The sequence below is a fragment of the Vulpes lagopus genome, chromosome 6, assembly GCF_018345385.1.
Source record: "Vulpes lagopus strain Blue_001 chromosome 6, ASM1834538v1, whole genome shotgun sequence".
NCBI classification, from domain to species: Eukaryota; Metazoa; Chordata; class Mammalia; order Carnivora; family Canidae; genus Vulpes; species Vulpes lagopus.
This window is the reverse complement of record NC_054829.1, coordinates 7,854,407-7,875,675: the sequence shown is the minus strand read 5'-3', so window position 1 is coordinate 7,875,675 and position 21,269 is coordinate 7,854,407. Positions and strand designations below refer to the sequence as shown.

General features: G+C 38.8%; 1 protein-coding gene across 3 annotated transcripts in view; it reads left to right on the top strand.

Moving 5' to 3' along the window:
- Positions 1-21,269, top strand: part of VRK1 (VRK serine/threonine kinase 1) — a 109,047-nt gene that overhangs the window by 61,240 nt on the left and 26,538 nt on the right. For all 3 annotated transcript variants that reach the window (XM_041759708.1, XM_041759711.1, XM_041759709.1), the window contains exons 2-5: positions 5,759-5,923; positions 10,426-10,481; positions 18,376-18,445; positions 19,254-19,341. In XM_041759708.1, the coding sequence (XP_041615642.1) occupies positions 5,764-5,923; positions 10,426-10,481; positions 18,376-18,445; positions 19,254-19,341 (374 nt within the window). In that variant the 5' untranslated portion in view covers positions 5,759-5,763. The remainder of the gene's footprint in view (positions 1-5,758; positions 5,924-10,425; positions 10,482-18,375; positions 18,446-19,253; positions 19,342-21,269) is intronic.

Below are 21,269 nucleotides of genomic sequence, written 5' to 3'. Positions count from 1 at the left end.
CTCAGACGGTGCTGGAAGAGGAGTGTTCTCCAGAGTGAGTGGAGTGCAACCAATAAGGTTTTGTTTGGAAAAATAGGATATGGGTGTTGGCAGAACGACTTTATATGAAAAAAAAAAAGAACAACTTTGTATGAACTTGTTTTGTCCTTAGTTTACTTAGGCTGTATGATATATTTAAGTTCCTCGAAACCTGTGGATCTCCCTAACGTGCATACATGACCAACACAGAGAAAAAAAACTGGGGAACCGTTTGGAAAATTCCTGTGTTCCTACCCCTGGTTATCTTACACCAGTATAAGTGTAGACAAATCAAAATTTTATCAGCAAAATATGAAACCATCAGATAACTAAAAGAAGACATGGGAGGTATTTGAAAAGAGTAATTTGGGAGCAGGCTTTCCAAGGATGACAGACATAAAGTCCAAAAGCTAAAAATAAACTCAAAAGACAAACGGGTGAGACTATTTGCAATATAAAGAGCTAATCTCTTTACTAGAGAATATATGAGAAATGCCTATAAATAAAAAAGCAAAAGCAACCAATAGCTGTTAGGAAATGAAGTACAGATTTTACTTAGGAGTGCGTGGGTGTGTGTGTGTGTGTGTCTGATTGGACAAGCTCATAGAGTCTGAAAAGATTCTCAGTTTTGGTCCCTTGGTGATTGTTAATTATAGGAACAGTAATTTTTTAATGCTTAAAACCATAAAGTATTTCACAATACACAAGACCTTATTAAGCAGACACAGACTTAGTGAATTATCAGGTGCTATTAGAACCACCACGCACACCAGGAAAGAGAACCACCTGCCCGTCCTCATCACAACTTTCTTACACTTTTGAAAGTAACTTCTATCTTTTATGGCAATCGCTTCCTTTTCTTTATCGGTTATCACTACAATGCGCATCCTTAAATACTTCAGTATAGATTTGCCTGATTTTGTTTTGTTTTAGATACGTTGTTTTTCATCTGTCTCTCTTCTCCCCCATCTCTTGTTTTTTTTCCTTTATCTGTTGAAGGAATGGGATCGTGTACTGTAGGGTTTCCCACCCTTGGGACTTGGCTGATTGCATTCCTGTGCTATAGTTTATCATGTTCTGTTCTATTCATCTCCTGTGAATTGATAGGCTTGATCAGATTCAGATTCTATTAATTTTTTATTTTTATTTTTTGGCAAGATTACTTCATGGGTAGTGGCGTATTCTTTTATCAGGAAGCGTATAATATGTCTGGACACCTCTCACATTTTGATGTTAGTAGCTTTCAGTGCTCAGTGTCTGGATCCATTAATTCATTAGAAAGTGGAAGTGGTGTTAACCTAAAATCATTCTTATTCATTTATTAGCTGAAATTTTCCCATAAGGAGAAATTTCTCTTCATCCAGTATTTGGTTACCCGGTGGTACAATTCATGTAAGAAAGAGAGGATAAATGCTTGATTCTTTTCTTTTCTTTTCTTTTCTTTCTTTCTTTCTTTCTTTCTTTCTTTCTTTCTTTCTTTCTTTCTTTCTTTCTTTCTTTTTTTAAAGCAGTTTTCAAAATTGAGTGGTTTCCTGTTATTCTCTAGAGGTGACCAGTTAGGTTTTCTTACTATTATAAACTCTTGGATTTACCCATTTTATGTGTTTTAATCCATAGCGGTTATTATCTTTATTGAGTCAAATTGGCTCATCTTTGGTCAGTGGGAACGTTTAAGTTGGCTCCTTAGACATATCTGACATAACTCTCATAGTTTTTGATAGCTTCCTTGACACCTAGAAATGACAAGATGTTCCAAGTCTATCTTGTACATTTCTAGCTCCACACCTGGAATCAGTCATCTCTTCAAGAAATCTGATTTCTTTTACAGGAAACAGTATTTCAGGCATACAATTTGTGTACTAGAAATACTCATTACTACTGGGTTGGTTATTTCTAAGCTTTTTTGTGGCTAGGGCTAGGAAATGCAAAGGTGTGTGGGTGTGCCTGTGGGCGTTCACGTGCACACATGCTTTTTGTGAAGATAAAATAACTCCTGAATTAAGAGTATTTTCTTTTTAAAAATATTTTATTTATTTATTTATTCATGACAGACACAGAGCAGAGACAAGGGCAGAGGGAGAAGCAGGCTCCCTGCACAGGTTCCCTGCAGGGAGCCCGATGTGGGACTCCATCCTGGGGATCACGCCCTGGGTTGAAGGCGGTGCTAAACCCCTAAGCCACCTGGGCTGCCCAAAAGTATCTTTGTATAAAGCATTTTTAGCTTTACTTCTTCTGCCTTTCATCTGTATCCCCTTTCTTTCATATATGAATCTTGACTTTTAAGGATACAGGGGCATGACAATTAAAATATCACATTATTGCTCATTTGCATTATTCCACAGCTATATATACAGTAACCTTAGTTTATAAAACCAAGTATCATTTACAGTATGATTACCCGAGAGTTGGTTTTTTGGCATATATTCCTCCCCCCCCCTTTTTTTTTTTAACAGTTGTACCATATCTACTTCGTCAGAACATATGCCTGTTATATATCCTGTCCTTGTAGTCTTTGTTGAGTCTTGCTTCTGCAAATCAGTGTCTGCTTACTGCTCACTTGCAGGTCTTCCAGCGACGTTTTCTTTGGGCATTTTGGATATCTGAGGCTTGTTCTCTGGTCGATTCTTGCTCCCTTTTTCCAAGTTGAGAACACTTCTGGTTTTTATACTTGAAATTTAACAGAGTGTAAAATCTGTGGTTCATGTTTCTTTGTCTTAACTATGTTACTTTCCCTTTTTTTTTCTGGCATAGGTATTGCTGTCAGAGTGATGACAGTCTGATTTATTCTCCTTATAAGAGATCTGTTTTTGGCCTGGATGCTCAAAGAATACTTTCTTTTCCGTGGAGTTCCGTAATTTTGCTAGGTGTGTTTGAGCGCAGAGTTGTCTTGGGCTGATTTCTCCATGTACCGGGAGAGGTGTGACCTTTCGTTTTGAGGTTTCACTTTTTTTTTTTTTTTTAAAGTTCAGGAAGGTCTTCTTAGATTAAAGCATTTTTAGTATTCTGTTCCCTTGCTTTGATTTTCTTTGTTATATGTTCACTGGCTTTTCTTTTTGTGTTCTAAATCTATGACTTTTTTCTTGAAATGTTTATCTTTTTCACCCTTTTTGATTTTTAAATTTTTTTCCTTTTCACTTTCTATTTCTGTTAAGTCACAGTGTTTAAACTGCCTTCAGTCTGATGTTCCTTCTAGCTTAGTTTTCATCTCTGAAATGATTGTGACTTTTTAGTTATTCCCTTCTATCGCTTGGTTTCTGAGTTTTTCTAATTCTGATCTCTGTTAGTCTTTCCATATAAAAATTTTTAAGCTTGTTTTGAAATATTGCTTCATAGCTCTCAACTTTTTGGCAGGCATGTTTTATGTATTTTTCTGCAGGGACTTTAAAAAAATTTCAATTTGCACGGGACTAGGTTTGGATCCTTTTTTGTTTTGCTGAATTTTATAAGCAATTGTTTTTCTTTTATGTGCAATTAGTTCTGGATGGTATAGTTCAGGTTGACTTTGTGTCATTTTCTAGAGCCTCCTTTTCTGTTCTGTACTGTTTTAGTTTTAGTATAGTGTTCCAAAACATGGAGGCTACTTACAAATCTGCTATTGTGTTTGTTTGAACCTTCTTTTTCCTTTCTTTGTATTATCTTTTTGATGCTCAGTTTGGATTCCATTCCCAGCAGTTTCTGATCCACCTGGGGAGGCTTTGACCTGAGAGTGAGTTTTGGCTGGTTGGTCTTGTGAGCTGTGGAGGCCAGCAGAGCCCCGCATGCGCCCGCTGTGGGAGTGTGCAGGGCCCTCCTCAGCTTCAGCTGCTGAGCTTCCACGTTGTCTCTGTGCCTCTAGAGGCAACCTGGGGTAACTTGGGGGTCCTCAGATTCGTCAGAAACACTACCCTGGCTTCTGCTCCTTCCCTCACAGCTGCTGGTGGCATGTATGTCATCTTGTTGCCCGTGGCATCTTCACCCACTCCCATTTTGGGGTTCGTGGATGTAGGGAATACTGTTGCCTCATTTTGTTGTAGATACTGTCCTTTGGGTTTGAGTTTGTTCTCTAGTTGTCCTTTCTGGTTTTATGGGGGAATTTAGGGAGATTAAATAGGTGTGCTGCCCCTGATTTGTACAGGGAATTGAGAGACTCTCAGTGATGGCTGATTCTATGGGGCTGCTTTTAGGAAGGAAAAAAGTCATTCCAGACTGCATTAATTGGTACCAGTAGGGTATAGGACTAACACTCAGAGTAAAAGCTAACCACTTAATTTGGAGAAAAAACACTTTTTGTTGACCACAATTTATATTGAGTAGAAGCTGAGCTAGCATATTTCATTTGAAATATGGCCACTTTTGGAAAGGAATTATAGTAAAACACAAAAGATAGTCTGGTTACTATCTTGAGTTACTGAAAGAGGAAAAGTCTTTTTTTTTTTTTTTGACTCATTTTAAACTGTCTTGACTACTATAAGGAAATCATCAAATAGGAGATTACTCTGATGATTTGTTACAGTGGGGTAAATTTAGAAGGCATCCATTTTAGCATTTGGAAGTGCTGTGTCTAGGTTCTTTCTCTTTTTTTCTTTTTTTGTCTTGGTTATTTCTTGTACTCCATCTACAACCATAGCTGTAAAAGTCACCTTGATTGGGGTATTGAGTCTAGGCTATTACAGAGTACACTGAAATTTCATTGAGGAAGATTTTACAATGATTAAATATACAATTAAGGGAATTGCTAGGAAGAAATAATAGTCACATTAATTTATTTTGGAGATGTTTTCTTAGAGAAGATTTGGACAGTGAAGAGGGATTGGTTCTAAAGGAAAAATTAAATTTAAAAATCTCCAATAAGTTAATACAGAACATTTGCATATGTAGAGTTTATGTATGCGGCGTGATTGTGGATGGATATTTCCGCATCTAATTTCCGGTGTATGTACTTAGAATATCTAGGCTCCAAACCAAACCACCTTATGTAATGTAATTGTTCTGTCTTAACAAACCTGTCCTTCACCTGAACAGCCATTTCAAAGTGTTGCCTCTGAGACTGTGGCCTCTGAGAAAGTATTTGTTTTAAATCTTTTCCAATTAGTAGTTGTGGAACTGAGAGTTTGAGGCCCTCCTGCCCCGCCCCTGCCCAGGGTTCTCTCTCTGTGAGGCAAGCTAGATCTCAGGGCACTTACAGCCCAGAGAGAAGTGACTAATTGGTGTCAGTGGTACTAGAATCTGGGGCTTTTGATTCTAGCCCAGGGCTATTTTCACAGTAACACGCAGCTTCTCTGAATGTTTTGTTAAACTCGGCTGTTGAGTGAGAAAGGTGAATCCAGATTCACTTCCAGAAGCATAGGTGTGAGAAGGGACACATGGAGCCCTGTGTGTTGCCAGCTTTGCCTTTTTTGGGAAGCCGACCAAACAGCCGCCGTTTCCTTATCACTGTTTGGAAAGGTCCACTCTTCCCCTGGGTAATTGTGGGCCACAGCATCAAGGCTTTGGAGCCAGGTTAGTCTTTAGAGCGATGTCTGTTGCTCTGCTGCTTTTAGGCGTAGAGCCTTCATTTCCTCATCTGTAAGATGGGGATGATAATGTGATCTTCACAGAGACGTGACGATGGATTGTGTGTTAAAAAAGCATCTCCTATCGTGTCATAAATGCTCTTCCTCATTTGGAAAGCACCTTTGTAGTGCCGAGCATCCCTTAGTGGAAAATGTTTTCAGCACTTCTAGGATTATAATTCTGAGTGTCGCTCTCTTTCATGTTATAGTGAAAATGCCTCGTGTAAAAGCAGCTCAAGCTGGAAGACAGGGCCCTGCAAAGAGACGACTTGCAGAACACTTTGCAGCTGGGGAGATAATCACGGACATGACAAAGAAGGAGTGGAAACTAGGATCGCCCATTGGCCAGGGCGGCTTCGGCTGTATATATCTTGGTAAGTGTACCAGTCCAAAGATTTACATGTTTTCTTATCAAATAATTTCTCAGGAGCTTTTACAGGATGTTCCTAATTATCGACATTCAACTTAATACTGTATGATTAGACGAAAACGCACCTCTGTTACAGGAGTGGAGAAGATAGTAGATTTACTCGCAGTAGAAAAAGAGGGTGATAGATCTGTAATATTGTGCTTTAGATTTTTAAGATATTCTGTATAATCTCAGTTTCTTCTGAGACCCGGAGAAAGCCATGGCCATCTTTCTTTCCCCCCTCCACTCAATTGGGATTTATTCCCTCTGTTTTGGTTTAATTTGGAGATTTTCAGATAACAGGTATGAATTTTTTTTTTTCTCTATAACCCTACTAATCGTTGTAGTGGAATTGGAAGAATGACCTGAAAATTGCATACTAGGCCTGATTAAATGTGCTATTAATTAGCATACTTACCTTGAAATTTTGGAGGACCCATGTGGAACCCTGAGATTCTGTAGGTTAACTAAATCACTGATTTAAAAAATATTTTACCTGATTGCTTCTAAAGCTGACTGCTTTACTTGGAGTGTTAATAGTGATATATTTCATGTTTGCTTTTGCAGTGTTTTTCTGACTTTTCCATGATATATCCTACTCCACCTCTAATCTTGATTTAGTTATTTACCTAATTATTTAATTTCTGCTCTGAGGTTTATAAAATTTTATTTTTAGTAATGGAACCCTTTTTTCTTTCAAGCAATGTGTTACTCAGGATACTATTATTAGATACTAGGTTAGTGTTAGTAGTGGAAACTTCTTAGCACTGAGATTCTCAGCTCTACAACCAGGCCTAGGAATCAGATGCCATATGTAGAGAGAGGGCCCAGCAGTGAGACTAAACAAGTACCCCAGGTGATTTGGATGTGTGCTGATGTTTGAGAGCTGCCCACGAGATGAGGATCTTCTTAGGAGGGTCTGATTCCAACTCCTCCAGGGCCAGCAGGCTGTAGGGTTAGCTGTAGTCTCTAGGGCTGTGTTCCTGAGACAGCCTGGAGCCCAGTGCTCTACTGTATGCTGTAAATAGGATTTCTCTAGGTCAGTGGCACCTGTCTTTGGGAGACGGGTGTTGATTCTCTAGTTTTGTTGAGGGCCAAGCCTGCTATAGTAGACCAGGCTATCTGTTGAGGGGAAAATATGTATAAACCAAGAAAGGTTAGTGGCCAGGTTATATAGGTTTTGACCTTAGGGGTTAGAGATGGTATATTCTATAAGCTGTTCTGCAGAATGTGTGCACTTAGGACATTCCATGTTAGGAGTGGGAACCTGAAGCAAGTAGGTTCTTCATTTTGTATTAGTTACTTTACATTTGTAACCTTTGGAACATTTGCCACAGCCACTGCATTTGTGCTCTTTTATTGGTGTTTGTATTTATCATTAAAAAGTGCCATCTAATAGTGAGTACTGTTAATATCCAATGATTGACAGATTCCTTTAATAAAGCTTTGTTTTTATAGAGCTGGATTGATCAATCTGGATTTGTTTTAGTATTGCTGCCTCCAGTTTGTCTCTTGGTGCCCACTGACATACAAAAGCAGCCATAGTTGAGATCATCAGCAGTTTTTGCTCATGAATTAAAAAGATTACTTTTGAATTATTTTGGATATTTCCTGCAGTGTTTGCTACCATTTATCTTTTCTTCTTGGGAAGATTGCTCCCATGTCTTTCACGGGAGCACGTCCCCTCTTGCTGTCCTGCTGCCTGTGGAGATGCATAGTCATCCTCGCAGAGACCTCTGGGTTCTCCAGCTTTCCTTCCTCGGCTCACTTTTCATTCTGTGGGTTCCGCTCTGAGTGCTTTTATCGATTTCATGGCTGCTCTTGCTGTGTTTTGACTGTCGACTTCCCCATCTTTTATCTGTAGCCAGGGGCTTGATCTGCTGCGTGCATCCCGTGGCCAGGGGCCTGCAGGGCACCCGCCGGCTCTCTTGTGACCAGGAGAGGCATATCTCAGGCCAGACACCGGAAGGCATTCTTAAGTGTTCCTTCACCAGTGTCCCAAGTACTTCACCTAGTCCTGTGGCTTTACCTGTGTGACAACTCTCTCCATCTTTGTCGACCTTGCCTTAGTGCTGGTCATTTTCACATTTTGTTTGGATTCTCACTGTGGCGGTGGCTCTTCTTTGCTACCTTCCTGGCCCCCTTGCATCTCATCATTCATGGCTATGGCTTGAGTGATCTAGCCTAGTCAAATTCCCGTAATGGCTCCCCGCAGCTCCGGGGAGAAAGTGCCAGATGTAGGAGAATGGCATAGAGACCCTCCCTCTGTTCTCATTCCTACGTAGCTTCTTCATCCCTCTTATCTCCTCAGGATCTGTGCTTTGTCCTGCAGCCCTTTGCCTCTTGATCTCGGTATGTGATGCTTCTCTTGCTTCATTTTTCCGAAGCTGAGGATTGGGCAGGTACTCTGTTTATAGGCCCTTTGCATTAACCCTTTCATAATACTGTCCATACTGTATTGAAGTTACTCTTCTCTCTCTTGGCAATGGGACAGCTCTTCTCACTGTGTCCCCAGTGCCTGGCATATTTTGTGGCATATAATGTTTGAAGGAATTACTGAGCCTCCTTTTCCCCTTTCCTCATTTGAACTGTGCAGCATTATTGGAATACTATCCTTATTTTAATATTTTGTTACACTGAATGCTTATTTAAAGCTACCATATGCCCATGGTAGTCACTGTTGTGACTCTAGCATTCCTTCTTTACTCTCAAGTACTGTAGCTGCAGTTTCTTCAAAATCTTGCTGTTTTCCTCCACTGGTCCTCCTTCATCAATTCATCTACTAATGTGAGAATGCCTTAGGGCTCAGGCCTAGGGTTTCTTCTTTTCTTATCTATGCTCGTGCCCTAGGGGCTCTTCCAGGGTCATGGCTTTAACTGAGTAGTGTTTCCATGTCAATGACTCTCAAATTTTTTTCTTCAACCTGGACCATTCTTGTGAACTCAGGACTTGTATATCAAGTGCCTGTTGGATGTTTACTGAGCATCTCAGACAGAAAGCTCTCCAAAGCACCAGCTCTTCCTGAAGCTTCCTCCATCTTAGTAAGTAGTAACTTTGCAGTTGCTCAGGAAAACTTGGAGGCCTCCTTGCCTCCTTTTCCTCCTTTCCCTTCCATATCCCGTTTATCAACGAATCCTGTTGACTCCTTTTTGAAAATACATCCACAGTCTAACCACTTAGCACCACCTTGTCTGCTGTCGTTCTGGTTCACCTCGAGTGTCGTTGTGGCCAGGCTGACCTCTCTGCTTCTGCTTTTGCCCTCTGCCCTCTTTACCCCATTCTCCACCAGGCAGCCTGAAGAATTCTGAAAATCAAAGTCTAATCTTGCCAGTCCTCTTCTCAGAACCTTCCAGTGGCTCTCCAGCTCAACCACAGTGACAGCTTTATGTCAGCCTTACGTCACATGCTGCTCTTTGTCCCCTGCTGCTGCTTCTGATCTGTCCCTTGTTACTTTCCACGTCACTTAGTTTTCTTCAGCTACTTTTGCCTCCTTGCTTTCTTAGACTTGTCAGAGGCTTCCATGTCAGGGCCTTTGTGCTGGTTTGCATGGAATGTTCTTCCCCAGGTACTTACATGGCTGATTCCCTCTCTGCCTTCAGACCACAGTTCCAGTGACAGAGAGGCTTCTCTGAGGACCTTTCAACAGTGTGTACCTTCTTTCCTGCCTCATTTTCCCGTTCTAGCACTCAAAGCATTGAGCATGCTTTATGTTTTAATTGCTGTCTGTGTCCTACCACTGAAATGTTAGCTTCATAAGAGTAGCAGTTATTTCTTTCTGTTCATTACTAAATCAGTTTCCTAGAAATGGCATTTAGTAGGTACTTGGTAAAATATTTTTTTCATGAATATGGGCAGCCTTATATTCCTGACTCCTTAATCTAGCACCTGTGCTTTATTTGCATGAAATAAAATGACAGCCACATTATGATTATTATGGAGGCAGTTCAAAGTTCTAGTGCCAAAAATCCTGAATTGTTGATATAGATGAGTTTTTCCCCCCAAAACTAGTGCTTTTTGGAACTTTAGCTCCCTCTTTTCTTACCCTCTTTTTTTTTCTTTCTTTTTTTTTTTTGCCCCTGGTTTGTGAAATTTAAGAAATGTCATCAGTTATTATCCTCTTGGGAATTCACAACCTTCATTAGCATATCAAAGGCTATGAGTACTTTTGAATTAAAGAAATCTTTAACTCAGAGTTTTCCATACTTAATTGATGATCCTATTGAAGATACCAACAATTATAACATGCATTCCATTTTCAGATCTGTTAAATCTTAAAAAAAAAAAAAGAGCCTTCAAATTGGTGAAATATACTATAATGATATCCTGAGACACATATTTGGGAACTGAAATTTATCCTATCAAGGAGTTATAGATATACAGACCTAAATATTAACAGGTTTGTAACAGGTTCATTAAAATAATGCTACTTCTTGTTCTGATATTACATATGTCACTTTTTCCAAACAGCTGATATGAATTCTTCAAAGTCGGTGGGCAGCGATGCACCTTGTGTTGTAAAAGTGGTAAGAAAATATTTTAGCTGATTTTCTTTTTTTGTTGAATGGGTGTATGGTTTATTTTGTATGACATCCTTTTTGATAACTAGAATTAAACTATAAGATACTACATTTTTAACAATGTTTATTAATATGTAAGAAGACAAAAAATATCTTTATAATTTTAAATAATTTAAGTTCAAAAAGTCCATTTCTTCCCTTTTGAGTTAGAGTGATCTTGGTTTTTTTTTTAAAGTTTTTTTTTTTTTATTTATGATAGAGAGAGAGAGAGAGGCAGAGACACAGGCAGAGGGAGAAGCAGGCTCCATGCACCGGGAGCCTGATGTGGGATTCGATCCCGGGTCTCCAGGATCACGCCCTGGGCCAAAGGCAGGCGCCAAACCGCTGCGCCACCCAGGGATCCCATGATCTTGGTTTTTAGGGGAAAAATGAATCATGGAGTTGTACAGATGTAGAATAAAAAATTCATCTCATTCTTTTATTTTAGCTATATTTACAATAGAGATGCTTTTTATTTATATCCTGTAAGACTATATACTTTAGTGAAATTTTATTGTATTTTTTCTTGCATTTGCTTCTGAACTACTTTGTCAGTTTTTTCATTTTATTTCCAGTTTTCTTCCCTTCTCCATCCATTTTAATAAATTACTTATTTACTTTGAACTTTCTTTTGCTAATGCTGAAATTAGTTTGTAACAAGTAAAAGTTGACAGCATCCCATCTGATATAAGCATACTTTGAATAGTCAGCTCAGCTTATACCTTGGGTGCACTAAAAGGCATTTTAACTACTATTTTTTGTTTAGAATATATTACACATCTTTCTGCTTACAAAGTTATATTTGTAACTTCTCCCTCGAAGTTCTTTACTCCTTATGAAGAACACGCTTTTGTTAAATAATAGAAGAGATAACAGGGTCTGTTATTTGGGCAAAGTACTGACATATGTTCTCCAACTCTCCTTTTTTCCTAAAGATTACCGAAGTCAGAATTATCCTGAAGTTTTGTTTTTTTGTTTGCTTTACTTTATTTTCTTTTCAATGAGGAATGTATTTATTTGATCCCTTGTGAATTAACTCTTTTGTACCTGAATTGTTTTAGTGATTGTTTATAACACTTTTTTATTCAGGCATAGTTTTTACGAGGAAATTTATAGGTATTAAATAATTTGAATACTTCTGACAGGTGCATATACCTGTATAGCTCCCACCTGTATCAAAATATGTAACATTTCTGTCACTGCAGAAAGATTTCTTTTATCCTTTTCTGGTCAGACCCCTACTTCCTGTACCCTTTGAGGTAACCACTTATCTGAGGTTTTCTTTTTTTTTTAATTTTCTTTTGTGCTGTAGACTAATTATTCTTGTCTAGAATATCATATAAGTGGTATATAGTATATACTGTTTTCTTTCTGACTTACGCTTAGCAAAATGTTTAATGGGCTCATTCATATTGTTGGTATATTGATTACTCGTTCAGTCTTACTGCTCAGATATTATACAGTTTTTTTCCATTTCTTATTGATAGACAGTTTTTGGCTATTATGAATAAAGTGTCTACAAAAATTTTTGTACAAGGTTTTTATTTTTCTTGGATAAATACCTGGAAGGAAAATTGCTGGTTTATAGGGAGGGTGTATATTCAAATTTATAAGAAAGTACCAGACAGATTTCCAAAGTGGTTATGCCATTATGCACATCCATTGGTGATGTGTGAGAGTTCTGGTTGCTCCACATCCTCTTTAATATGTGCAGTTGTCAGATTGGTTTTGCAGCTGTGGTGTTGGGTGTGTAGCAGTGTCTCATAGTTTTACCTGATGCCTGATTTTGATTAGTTTTTCCAGGTAATTGTGCTTATTGACCATTCATATATGAATGTGAAGTGCCTCCTCAGTTTTTGTTTGTTTGAAATAACTAAGTGGTTTTGCTTTTTATAATTGAGTAGTAAGAGCATTGTTCTGAATGCAAGTCCCATTCCACATGTGTGAGTTGTAAAAATTTTCTCCCAGCTTGTAGTTTGCCTGTTTGTTTTCCAAATGCTTTTTCTGCATCTTTTGAGATGGATCATAGGATTTTCTCCTTTATTCTGTTAATGTGGCGGTGATATTGATTGGTAATTTGAGAGTAAAACTTTTATTCTTAACATACCCTACACTTAGTTATGATGTATTATGCTTTTTACATAATGCTGGAATTGATTTGCCATTATTTTGTTAAGGATTTTTCCATATTTGTTCATGAGGGATAGCAGTCTGTAATCTTTTTTCTAATATCTCTAAATTTTAAAAATGTCTAATCGCATTGTTTGGTTTTGGCATTAGGGTTGTTGGTGTGTGGTCTCCTTATCCCTTAGAACCCTGATTCATCTCCTTTTTACTCCAGGTGCCTCTGTAAGGAAAGCCAGGGCTGGCCTGGGGCTCATTGTGTTTGTCCCCCTCCTCCCCCTCTTTTAAATTTTATTTGTGTATTTACTTAGTGCAAGCAGGAGGTAGGGGCAGAAGGAGAGGGAGAGAAACTCAAACAGGCTCTCTGCTTAGCTTAGATCCTGATGTGGGGCTCGATCCCAGGAACCTGAGATCAGGACCTGAGCTGAAACCAAAAGTCAGACGCTTAATCCATTGAGCCACCAGGCTTCCTGGTTTGTTTCCCATTTTTTAGAGGTCACAGTCTGTGCTTCCTGTTCTATCTAATGTCTGAAAGGAGTAATTCCATCTGTTTTGTCCAGTTTTTATATTTGTTTACAGCATGGGGGGCTAACTGGGGCCCAAGTTACTCCATCAGGCCTGTAAATGGAAGTAAAGTTGACGCCTTGATGGGCGTGTCCTGCCATTTTGCTTTTCTTTAAGCCCTTTTCGTTTTGGATTTTTCTCTCTTTGTGGACTAATTTTCCTCTTGAAATTAAAAAAAGAAACCTCAGTTTGCTGCTCTATCAGAGGAAGGAAAGTTCTTAATATTAAATTGAGTTGTTCGTCTTTGATACAACAATTAAAATCTACGGGTAAGACTAGTCTTCAGGTCTTTAAAAAGTTTCCATTGTGAGAGGAGAGCAAGTCCACTTATGACTTCTCATAATCTTGAGGTTCAAAAATGTGGTTCGCTGAGACCCCCTTGCAGCTGGCTGACCTATACCTCCCTCCCCACGTGTTGGATGGACAGCGCCAGGGCCGCATCTCACAGGCAGAGCTGCTAGGTCACCATGTCTGTCTTCTCTATGGCTGAGATTCTTCCAGCTGCGGTTTAGTTTAGAATTAAGATGCTCTTCTTTATTATGGGTCATTCTAAGTATTTCAGTTGTTAGTCACTGTAGCTTCATTTGTACTACCTGTTTTACTTAACAGAATTATGAAAAAAATGGGTAGGAACAGGCATTTCCTAACTGCTTAACATAAGGTAGTAAATTACTCTTTATTTCTAAGTTTAAAGCCCGTTGTTACCAAACCTAGTTTAGTGCTCTGCGTCTCTCCTGTCTCCTAATTTAGTTCTATTTCCATTGGCCTGTATTACTCCTTCTCTTTGTAATTAGGACAGTGATAAATATTCAGTCGATTTCTCTTTTGCATTTAATATCTTACTAACATTTTCAATGTGATAGTTGGTCTGTGATCCTGGAAGCACGCCATGAACAAATCAGAATTACTGACTTTCCCTTTCAACCCTCTCAGGGAGTGCCGAGTAGCTGCTGTTACTCTTCCTTCCCCAGATCCTCCTCGTCCTCATGCGAATATCCTTCCTAGGCTACAGTTGCTTTTAATTTTGTGTTTCTCTCCTTAGCTGGATTTCAAGTTTTAGTGATAAGGACTTTCTTGTAAACCTGTTTTCTTTATGCAGTTTTTAGTTTTATTCTTCTGAAAAAGTTGTAGCCATAATTTCTCACCACCTTTTGATTTCTTGAGACCACTCACTTTCATCTCTGGTCTGTGTCTTTTCAAGTAGCATGATTTGCCTTCACTTGTGACATGCTGTAGCTCTGTCTACTAAAACTACTATTCTATAAGTCTTACTCTCAGAGCTTTGTAATACTAAAAATGGAGATGGTTCATCAAACACAAACCTGTAAAATCAGTATTAGATCTTCCAGTATTAAAATCAACTTTATGAACATTTGCCATTTAAAACATTAGGGGCTATTAATCATATTTTCAAGGTACAGGAACTACTATTTGGGGAAATTTCATAAGTAATTACTAAAAAAAGCAAGATATGGGTATGCCAGTTGAGTGTCTTGCCTGTGGCTCAGGGCCTGATCCTGAGGTCCTGGGATTGAGTTCCACATTGGGCTCTCTCCACAGGGAGCCTGCTTTTCCCTTTGCCTATGTCTCTGCCTCTATCTCTAGTCTTTCAGGAATAAATAAGTTTTTTAAAAATTACAAAAAAATAAAAAGCAAGATACAAAACTACGTGTGGTATCAAAGTAATTTTATGAAATAACCACGTATGTGAAGAAAATATACCAAAATATTTCCAAAATCTAAAATAAGCACATACTTTATTTTTGGAGAAAAATCACTCCAGCAGATGTTATTTAAGAAATAATTGAAGGCTGGGGCACCTGAGTGGCTCAGTCAGTTAAATGTCTGCCTTTGGTTCAGGTCATGATTCCAGGGTCCTGGGATCGAGTCCCACATCTGGCTCCCTGCTCAGCGGGGAGTCTACTTCTGTCTCTCCCTCTGTGTGTGCTCTCTTTCTCTCAGATAGGTAAATCCTTAAAAAAATTTTTTTGAAGGCAAGTTTTTTATGAAATTAGACTTAACAGTGCAATGCTATATCAAATCAAAAAGTGATTCTCTATTGGGTTGTGCAGTATAATCAGAATCTCTGAGTGCAGAGCCTGGCTATTGGTATTTTTAGTAAAGCTCCCCAGGGGATTCTTTTGTGCCTCAAGGTTGAGAACCACTGGTAGAGTGTGGTGCACAAAGCACTTTAATTATTTTCAGTGGACTCACGCATGCTCATGTTTACCTTTGTGGATCGTTTCATTCAGTAGAGGCAGCAGGTATCCCGTGCTTGTGGTAGGGCTTCCGCCTTAGTGTGCAAGATTTGTCAGAAAATTTGGTTGCTGCTCATATGCATACCTACCTGCTCTATGAAAGAGCTTTGGATGGTTAGCCCACATGTTTCTTATATTTGGTCTTGAAATGAAGTTAGGACAGATTTAAGATAGAGGTTTCGGTGCATACTAAATATATTCTCCCTCCTACCAAATGACCATGGTTTAGATTAGGGCCTTATCCTTACTGACTTAGGGGAGCAGCCTCGGAGTCGTGATGCTGGGGTCACCGGACATGGTAAACTTGTATTCTCTGCCTCTAGTTAACTGTAAGATACCGTGTTTTACCTCAGGAAAGATGATGTGCAGCGGGAAATGGGAAATTGGTACTAAGTTGGATTATGCAAGGAGAAAAAAAATACTCTTTTGTGTTATCTTGTTAACACAGTTGATAGTTTTCAGTGACCTCCCCCCAGGCTGACCGACTGCAGTCCCGTCAGTGAGCTCAGAGCAGAACTGAGCGGGGAGGGGGGGTGGGGGGGTGGGGGGGTGGACTTTTGGGTCTTGTATCCTAACAGTTCTTTATATCGTGGTCACTTTACAGTATGAACGATCATAAAGCCTGTATTTCAAAGTTCCCTGGCAAGAAGTTTGCAGACTGATGTTTCATTTTCCTCACTGACTTTATGAGAAGTGACCTGAATTTTCAATTCATATATCATAATTTTTTGGTAGGAAGGGGAAACTTTATACAGCTTCATTTTTAAATGGCAGCCAGTTGCTTTTAGAGGGTGCCATTGAAATCTATCACATTTTAATTTTTTTTCTGTTGTCATCTTCATTTTGACACTTAGAAGTCTTAAAGAAACGTTTAGTGATATTCTAGTTAAAATGTCAGTCCCAATTTCTTTTCTAAATCTTGGCTATTATAGAGTTGGCAAAGTATTTTAGATTTGAAATATGTTAATAAAATTTTAGTTATGAGTTAAGGTATTTTCTTCCACAGAAATAGCGAGCTTTGGCCAGAGTGCAATGCCAAGGAAGTAGCTCCTTTATTTTGTTATAATGGAACCTTATTGGATTAGAAAAAGTATGAAATGAGCTCAAAGAGCCTTCATTGTAGTGGGGCTTTCATTATAATAGTCTGATTTATATAGGTTGATTTTTATTATTATAAGTTTAATAAATTATTGCCCAAAGGGAAGCTTGAAAATTAAAGTTGATATGACATAGGTTGAAAGGGAATGAATCAGAATTTTATACTGATGGTAATAAGCCAGGATTTGTCTTAGGAAAACCCCTTTCAAACCTGAATTATATTAATAAGCTATTCTAAAAGTTAGCCTTTGGAGAGTAACTTCACCAAAATTTCATCTCTTGAATTTCTACTTCTTCATTTCTCACACTGAGACTGCTACTTCTGCTGGAGGCCTAGCGGTGGGCTCTGACCACACACAGGTGTCTGTCTAGAGAGCGTTGATGCCAACAAGGAGCCACAGGTTGTGGCAAAATTTGGGGTACTGAGTCTAAAAATTAGGGATTTGGACTCATACTTTGTATGTTGGTTAGTTTCTACTTCTTAAGAGGCAGTGAGATGCCAGACCTTGTGTACCATTCTGTTCTAATGCTGGGCTGACAAGTATACTTACCTGGAACAAGGCAAATTTATTTTCAAGTTCTGATCCACGTGTTAGTTACTTATGGTGCCTGTTTGTTGAGTGCTCATTCTTAACTAGGTACTGCCTGACTGTTTGCAGATTGGCTGACTAGTCTTCCTATAGGTGCTGTAAGTGGAGATTCCTGAAGCTAGTGGGCCTCATTGTCATTTTTTCTAATGCTCTGCTGACCCTGGAACTCCAGCTACACGGATGTTTTGTCCAAAATAACTTTCTTCCCATATTTCCTAAAGGAAAAGCAACCCTAAAATTTAGCTGGGAAATGTTAGCTTCCTAGTTTGAAGTTTTTACTGCTTTTCAGATTTTTTTCTCAGGTTCTCGATAAACAAGATAAAACAGAAATGATCAAACATGACCTAATAACCACTTTTGATTCAGATACAATTTACTATTTAAAAAACCCACAAAATTGTAAGATCTGTGTTACCCTTCCATATCTGTTTAACAAAGGCAAAATTCCCAACAGGCTGACATTTCTTGTTTGTCCATACCTTTTTGTGCATGTGTACCTCTTCACAAATCATCTTACCTGTTACTGCCCCTTAAAATGTAAAATGAACGTAGTTCAGTAAAGTTGGTGGAAAACAATTATTACTGAGCCCTGGTTTCCTCTTGACTTTGAATTATCATGTGGGATGTTGTAGGGCTTCTTAGTTTGAAAAAGGCAGGAATCAGTGTCAGCAAGAAAGGGATGCAGCTAAGTGGATAGTGCTTGCTTGCTCTGGAGTTCCAGAAGATTCCCTCTGTGACAAGATTGGTTTCTGCCGGTCCTGATCAACTAGATACAACTGCTTTGAGAAACAGGGAAAAGAGTTAGATTTTGACACTGATGGGTTAAGTTAGGTGTTAGAATTTTATTAGATCTCAGAAACCTCTGGTAGCCCCCTGCTGAGACAGTTCACATGGTTGCCAATCATTGCTTAAGAGAAAGCTTAATAAAGATGAAAACGAGTTTAAAGATTTTTCTTAAACTTCTGTGAAGACTGAGCCGTATATGTGATTTTGAGTGTTTTATCACTTACAGAAGTGGACCTTGAGAAAAATGTAAGACTCACAGACTCTTCTGAGAATATCTAAAACATTTCCAAAGAGTGTATGCCTTAAACATAGTTACAAACTTAAGTAATACAATTAATTATATTGGAAAAAAATACTGATGTTAGTGCTTTTTGAAGTTTCATTGAAAATGACTCCATAATGTTAAGCACTGCTAGCACCAATTACCTCTTATGTTTTAAGGAACCCAGTGACAATGGACCTCTCTTTACTGAACTGAAGTTCTACCAGCGAGCAGCCAAACCAGAGCAAAGTAAGGAATACATATATACGTGTACAGTCTCAAAGTGACCACTGCTTGTGTGAACTCAGGACTAGAGCACTGGGTCTGATACTCTGATGCTTTGTTAGTTTTATTTTCTACTTCGTAAATAAATTTCATTTTGATGAGGTGTGTATGAAAGAATTCTGATATAAGATTTCACCTATATTAATATATAGAATAAAGTTAGTAAAGGATGTATGATTTAGGAAATATTGTTAAAAATTGAGAAGTAACCTAATTCATGCATAGGATTTAAGGATATCCATCCCAGTCTTTTTGAGACATTTTTCTAAAGTCTGGACAGCATAACCTGGGTGGAGGGGGATTTTGTAATTGATGAATTAGAACAGACTACTGGGAAGAGAGCAGGACCTCTTCAAGCCACTCTCCCTCGAGCTCCATTTCCTGATTGACAACCTTTAGAAATGAGGTAAACAGCTTCTAGGTTGGGTAAAAATTAAGTCTTTCTGGAGAAGCAAGTAACCATTTACATCATTAGAGCTAATAACTGCCACTAGAGTTACTGTGGTTGGATTTTCTTTTTTTAAAATGCCTTTCAGATTTTTCATTTTAAAGACAGTGTTTAGAGCAGGGTAACACAATTTTGTGGGTTAATAAAAATGCTTTGATTGTAAGGTACTTGTTATTTGTTATTATAACATGTTCCCTTTTTTATGAAAAAAAAGATGAAATCTTATTGCATGTATAAGTACATTCTACTCTTAACAATTTAAAAAATGAAAAAGATTTATTTAAAACAAAAGTGAAATCACAAGCATGTGTTTTTAACTTGTAGTTCAGAAGTGGATTCGTACCCATAAACTGAAGTACCTGGGTGTCCCTAAGTACTGGGGGTCTGGTCTACATGATAAAAATGGAAAGAGGTAAAACTATGCATGTATTGTTTTTCTTCTCCCTGTTGAGCATTCACCATTTACTGTTGACTGAGTACCTGCAGTACTGCTGGGCCTTCATCTGGGCTACATGGCATGCACTTGACAGAGATGAACAAGTCATTATTTAGAGTCTGGAGGACTTGTGCAAAAGCACTAGCAACTGACTGGAACCCAGCGGATGAGTAGGAACAAAGCAAATGCACCTTGCATTTATTTCCCTTACAAATAAGGAAGGAAGCATGCTCCATATCGTTGATGTGAAAGGGAGCCCTTCAGGCTTCAATTTGGTGTTTCATATTATATATATATGATCTACCCATAGCATCGTCCCCCTCTTTATGACGTTTCAGTCTAGCTGATGAGAAGAAACAAACATATATGAAACAATTAAAACCACTAAGTGCTGCTAAATTGTGTAACTCCAAATTGTTCATGTTTTAGGAGTTCCGAGATTGGAGAGAGAACATAGTTGGCACAGCTGAGTTGGAGAAAACCTCCCATACTTTAAAATGATTGATGTTTTAAAAATACTTGAATGAATGACTGGAACTTCTTGGAATAAGGCTGGTAGCTATATGAAGAGTAGATTTAGTCTGGCTCTTGGGGGTGTATTGGGTGCTTTCAGCTGCAGGTAAAGGAAAAATGACTCAGCTCTCTGGAGTGATCATCACGGACCTTGCTTCCTTTATCACGCCCTTTTGCCCTCTTCTTGGCTTTGTGCTGTATTAATTCTCTGTTATGTGGTCCCAAGGTGGCTAGCTGCCCTATTTCTAGGCATCACATGCAAACACAGCAGCCCACAGCAGTAGAAGGTATTGCTTGTTGTGTGTTTCATTTTCCTGCAAGGGAACCTCCCTTCCTCTCGTGTTTTCTTGGTTGGGGTTGTATCAGTGCTCATCCTTAAACTAGTCACTGGCAAAGGCCGAGCGATCACAGTGATTGGCATGGCGGAGCACGTGGCCACGTGGAAGAGGACAGAATGCCTGAACCCGGTTGGTGCTTTGCTGAAAAGGATGGAGAGGAGAGGTAGTTGTCAGGTAGGCAGCCAGTGCTGTCTTTTACTTGGAAGTTCTTATCGTGGGATCTGTGTATCCCTCAGCAAGTGTGTGAACTTCCTGAAATAATGGCGTTTTGTTATATAAGATTTTGCTGGGATGATTCTCTATAGTTCTCATGGAAATTTTGGAGAAATAGTATAGAGCAAGGAGTAATTATGAATAGAGCAAGGGTTCTAGAGCCATATTGTTGGGTTTCAAACCTGTGTTTTGCTCCTTAAAATGTATGTGACTAAGTAAGTTACTCCTTTTGCCTTGATTTCCTTGTCTGTGAAATTGAGTAACAGCTACCCACTTAATAAGGAGGATGAAACAAAAGCTATTAGAATATATGTAAAATATTGTGTTAACTTTTACTTTCAAGGGGATTTTAATCCCTTAAATGTTCAGAACTACTGATTTAGAAAACCATTGGAGAGCAGGATAGCATCTCAGGTGGGAGAGTAATATGAATGCAGGGCCAGGGTAGGATTTTGGCCTGTTGTGTGGCGCCCAGCATCACTCTTTCACCAGGAACAGGGTGTGCATTTGGAAGGGAGAAGGGGCCTGAGGCTGGTAATGGAGACTGGGGTGAGGAGAGGAGAGCGGTGTGGAAGCATGGAAATCTTCACCACCTTCTTTTGTAAGAATGCTTCTCCCACTGAATAGTAAAATGAAAGTTATTTCTAGGTAATTCCTCCAAGGGAAAGCCATCAATGTCTACTTTCCTGGGGACTTAGATAAAATGGCACAAATGATGGGAAAATCAGTTGATGTGTATAATTTGAAACAGACGATTAGGGGATTATTTACAGTAGTGGTGGAGTGGTCTATGAATAAAAACAAAGATGTACTCAGTGTGATGTTTTAATAGATCTCGTG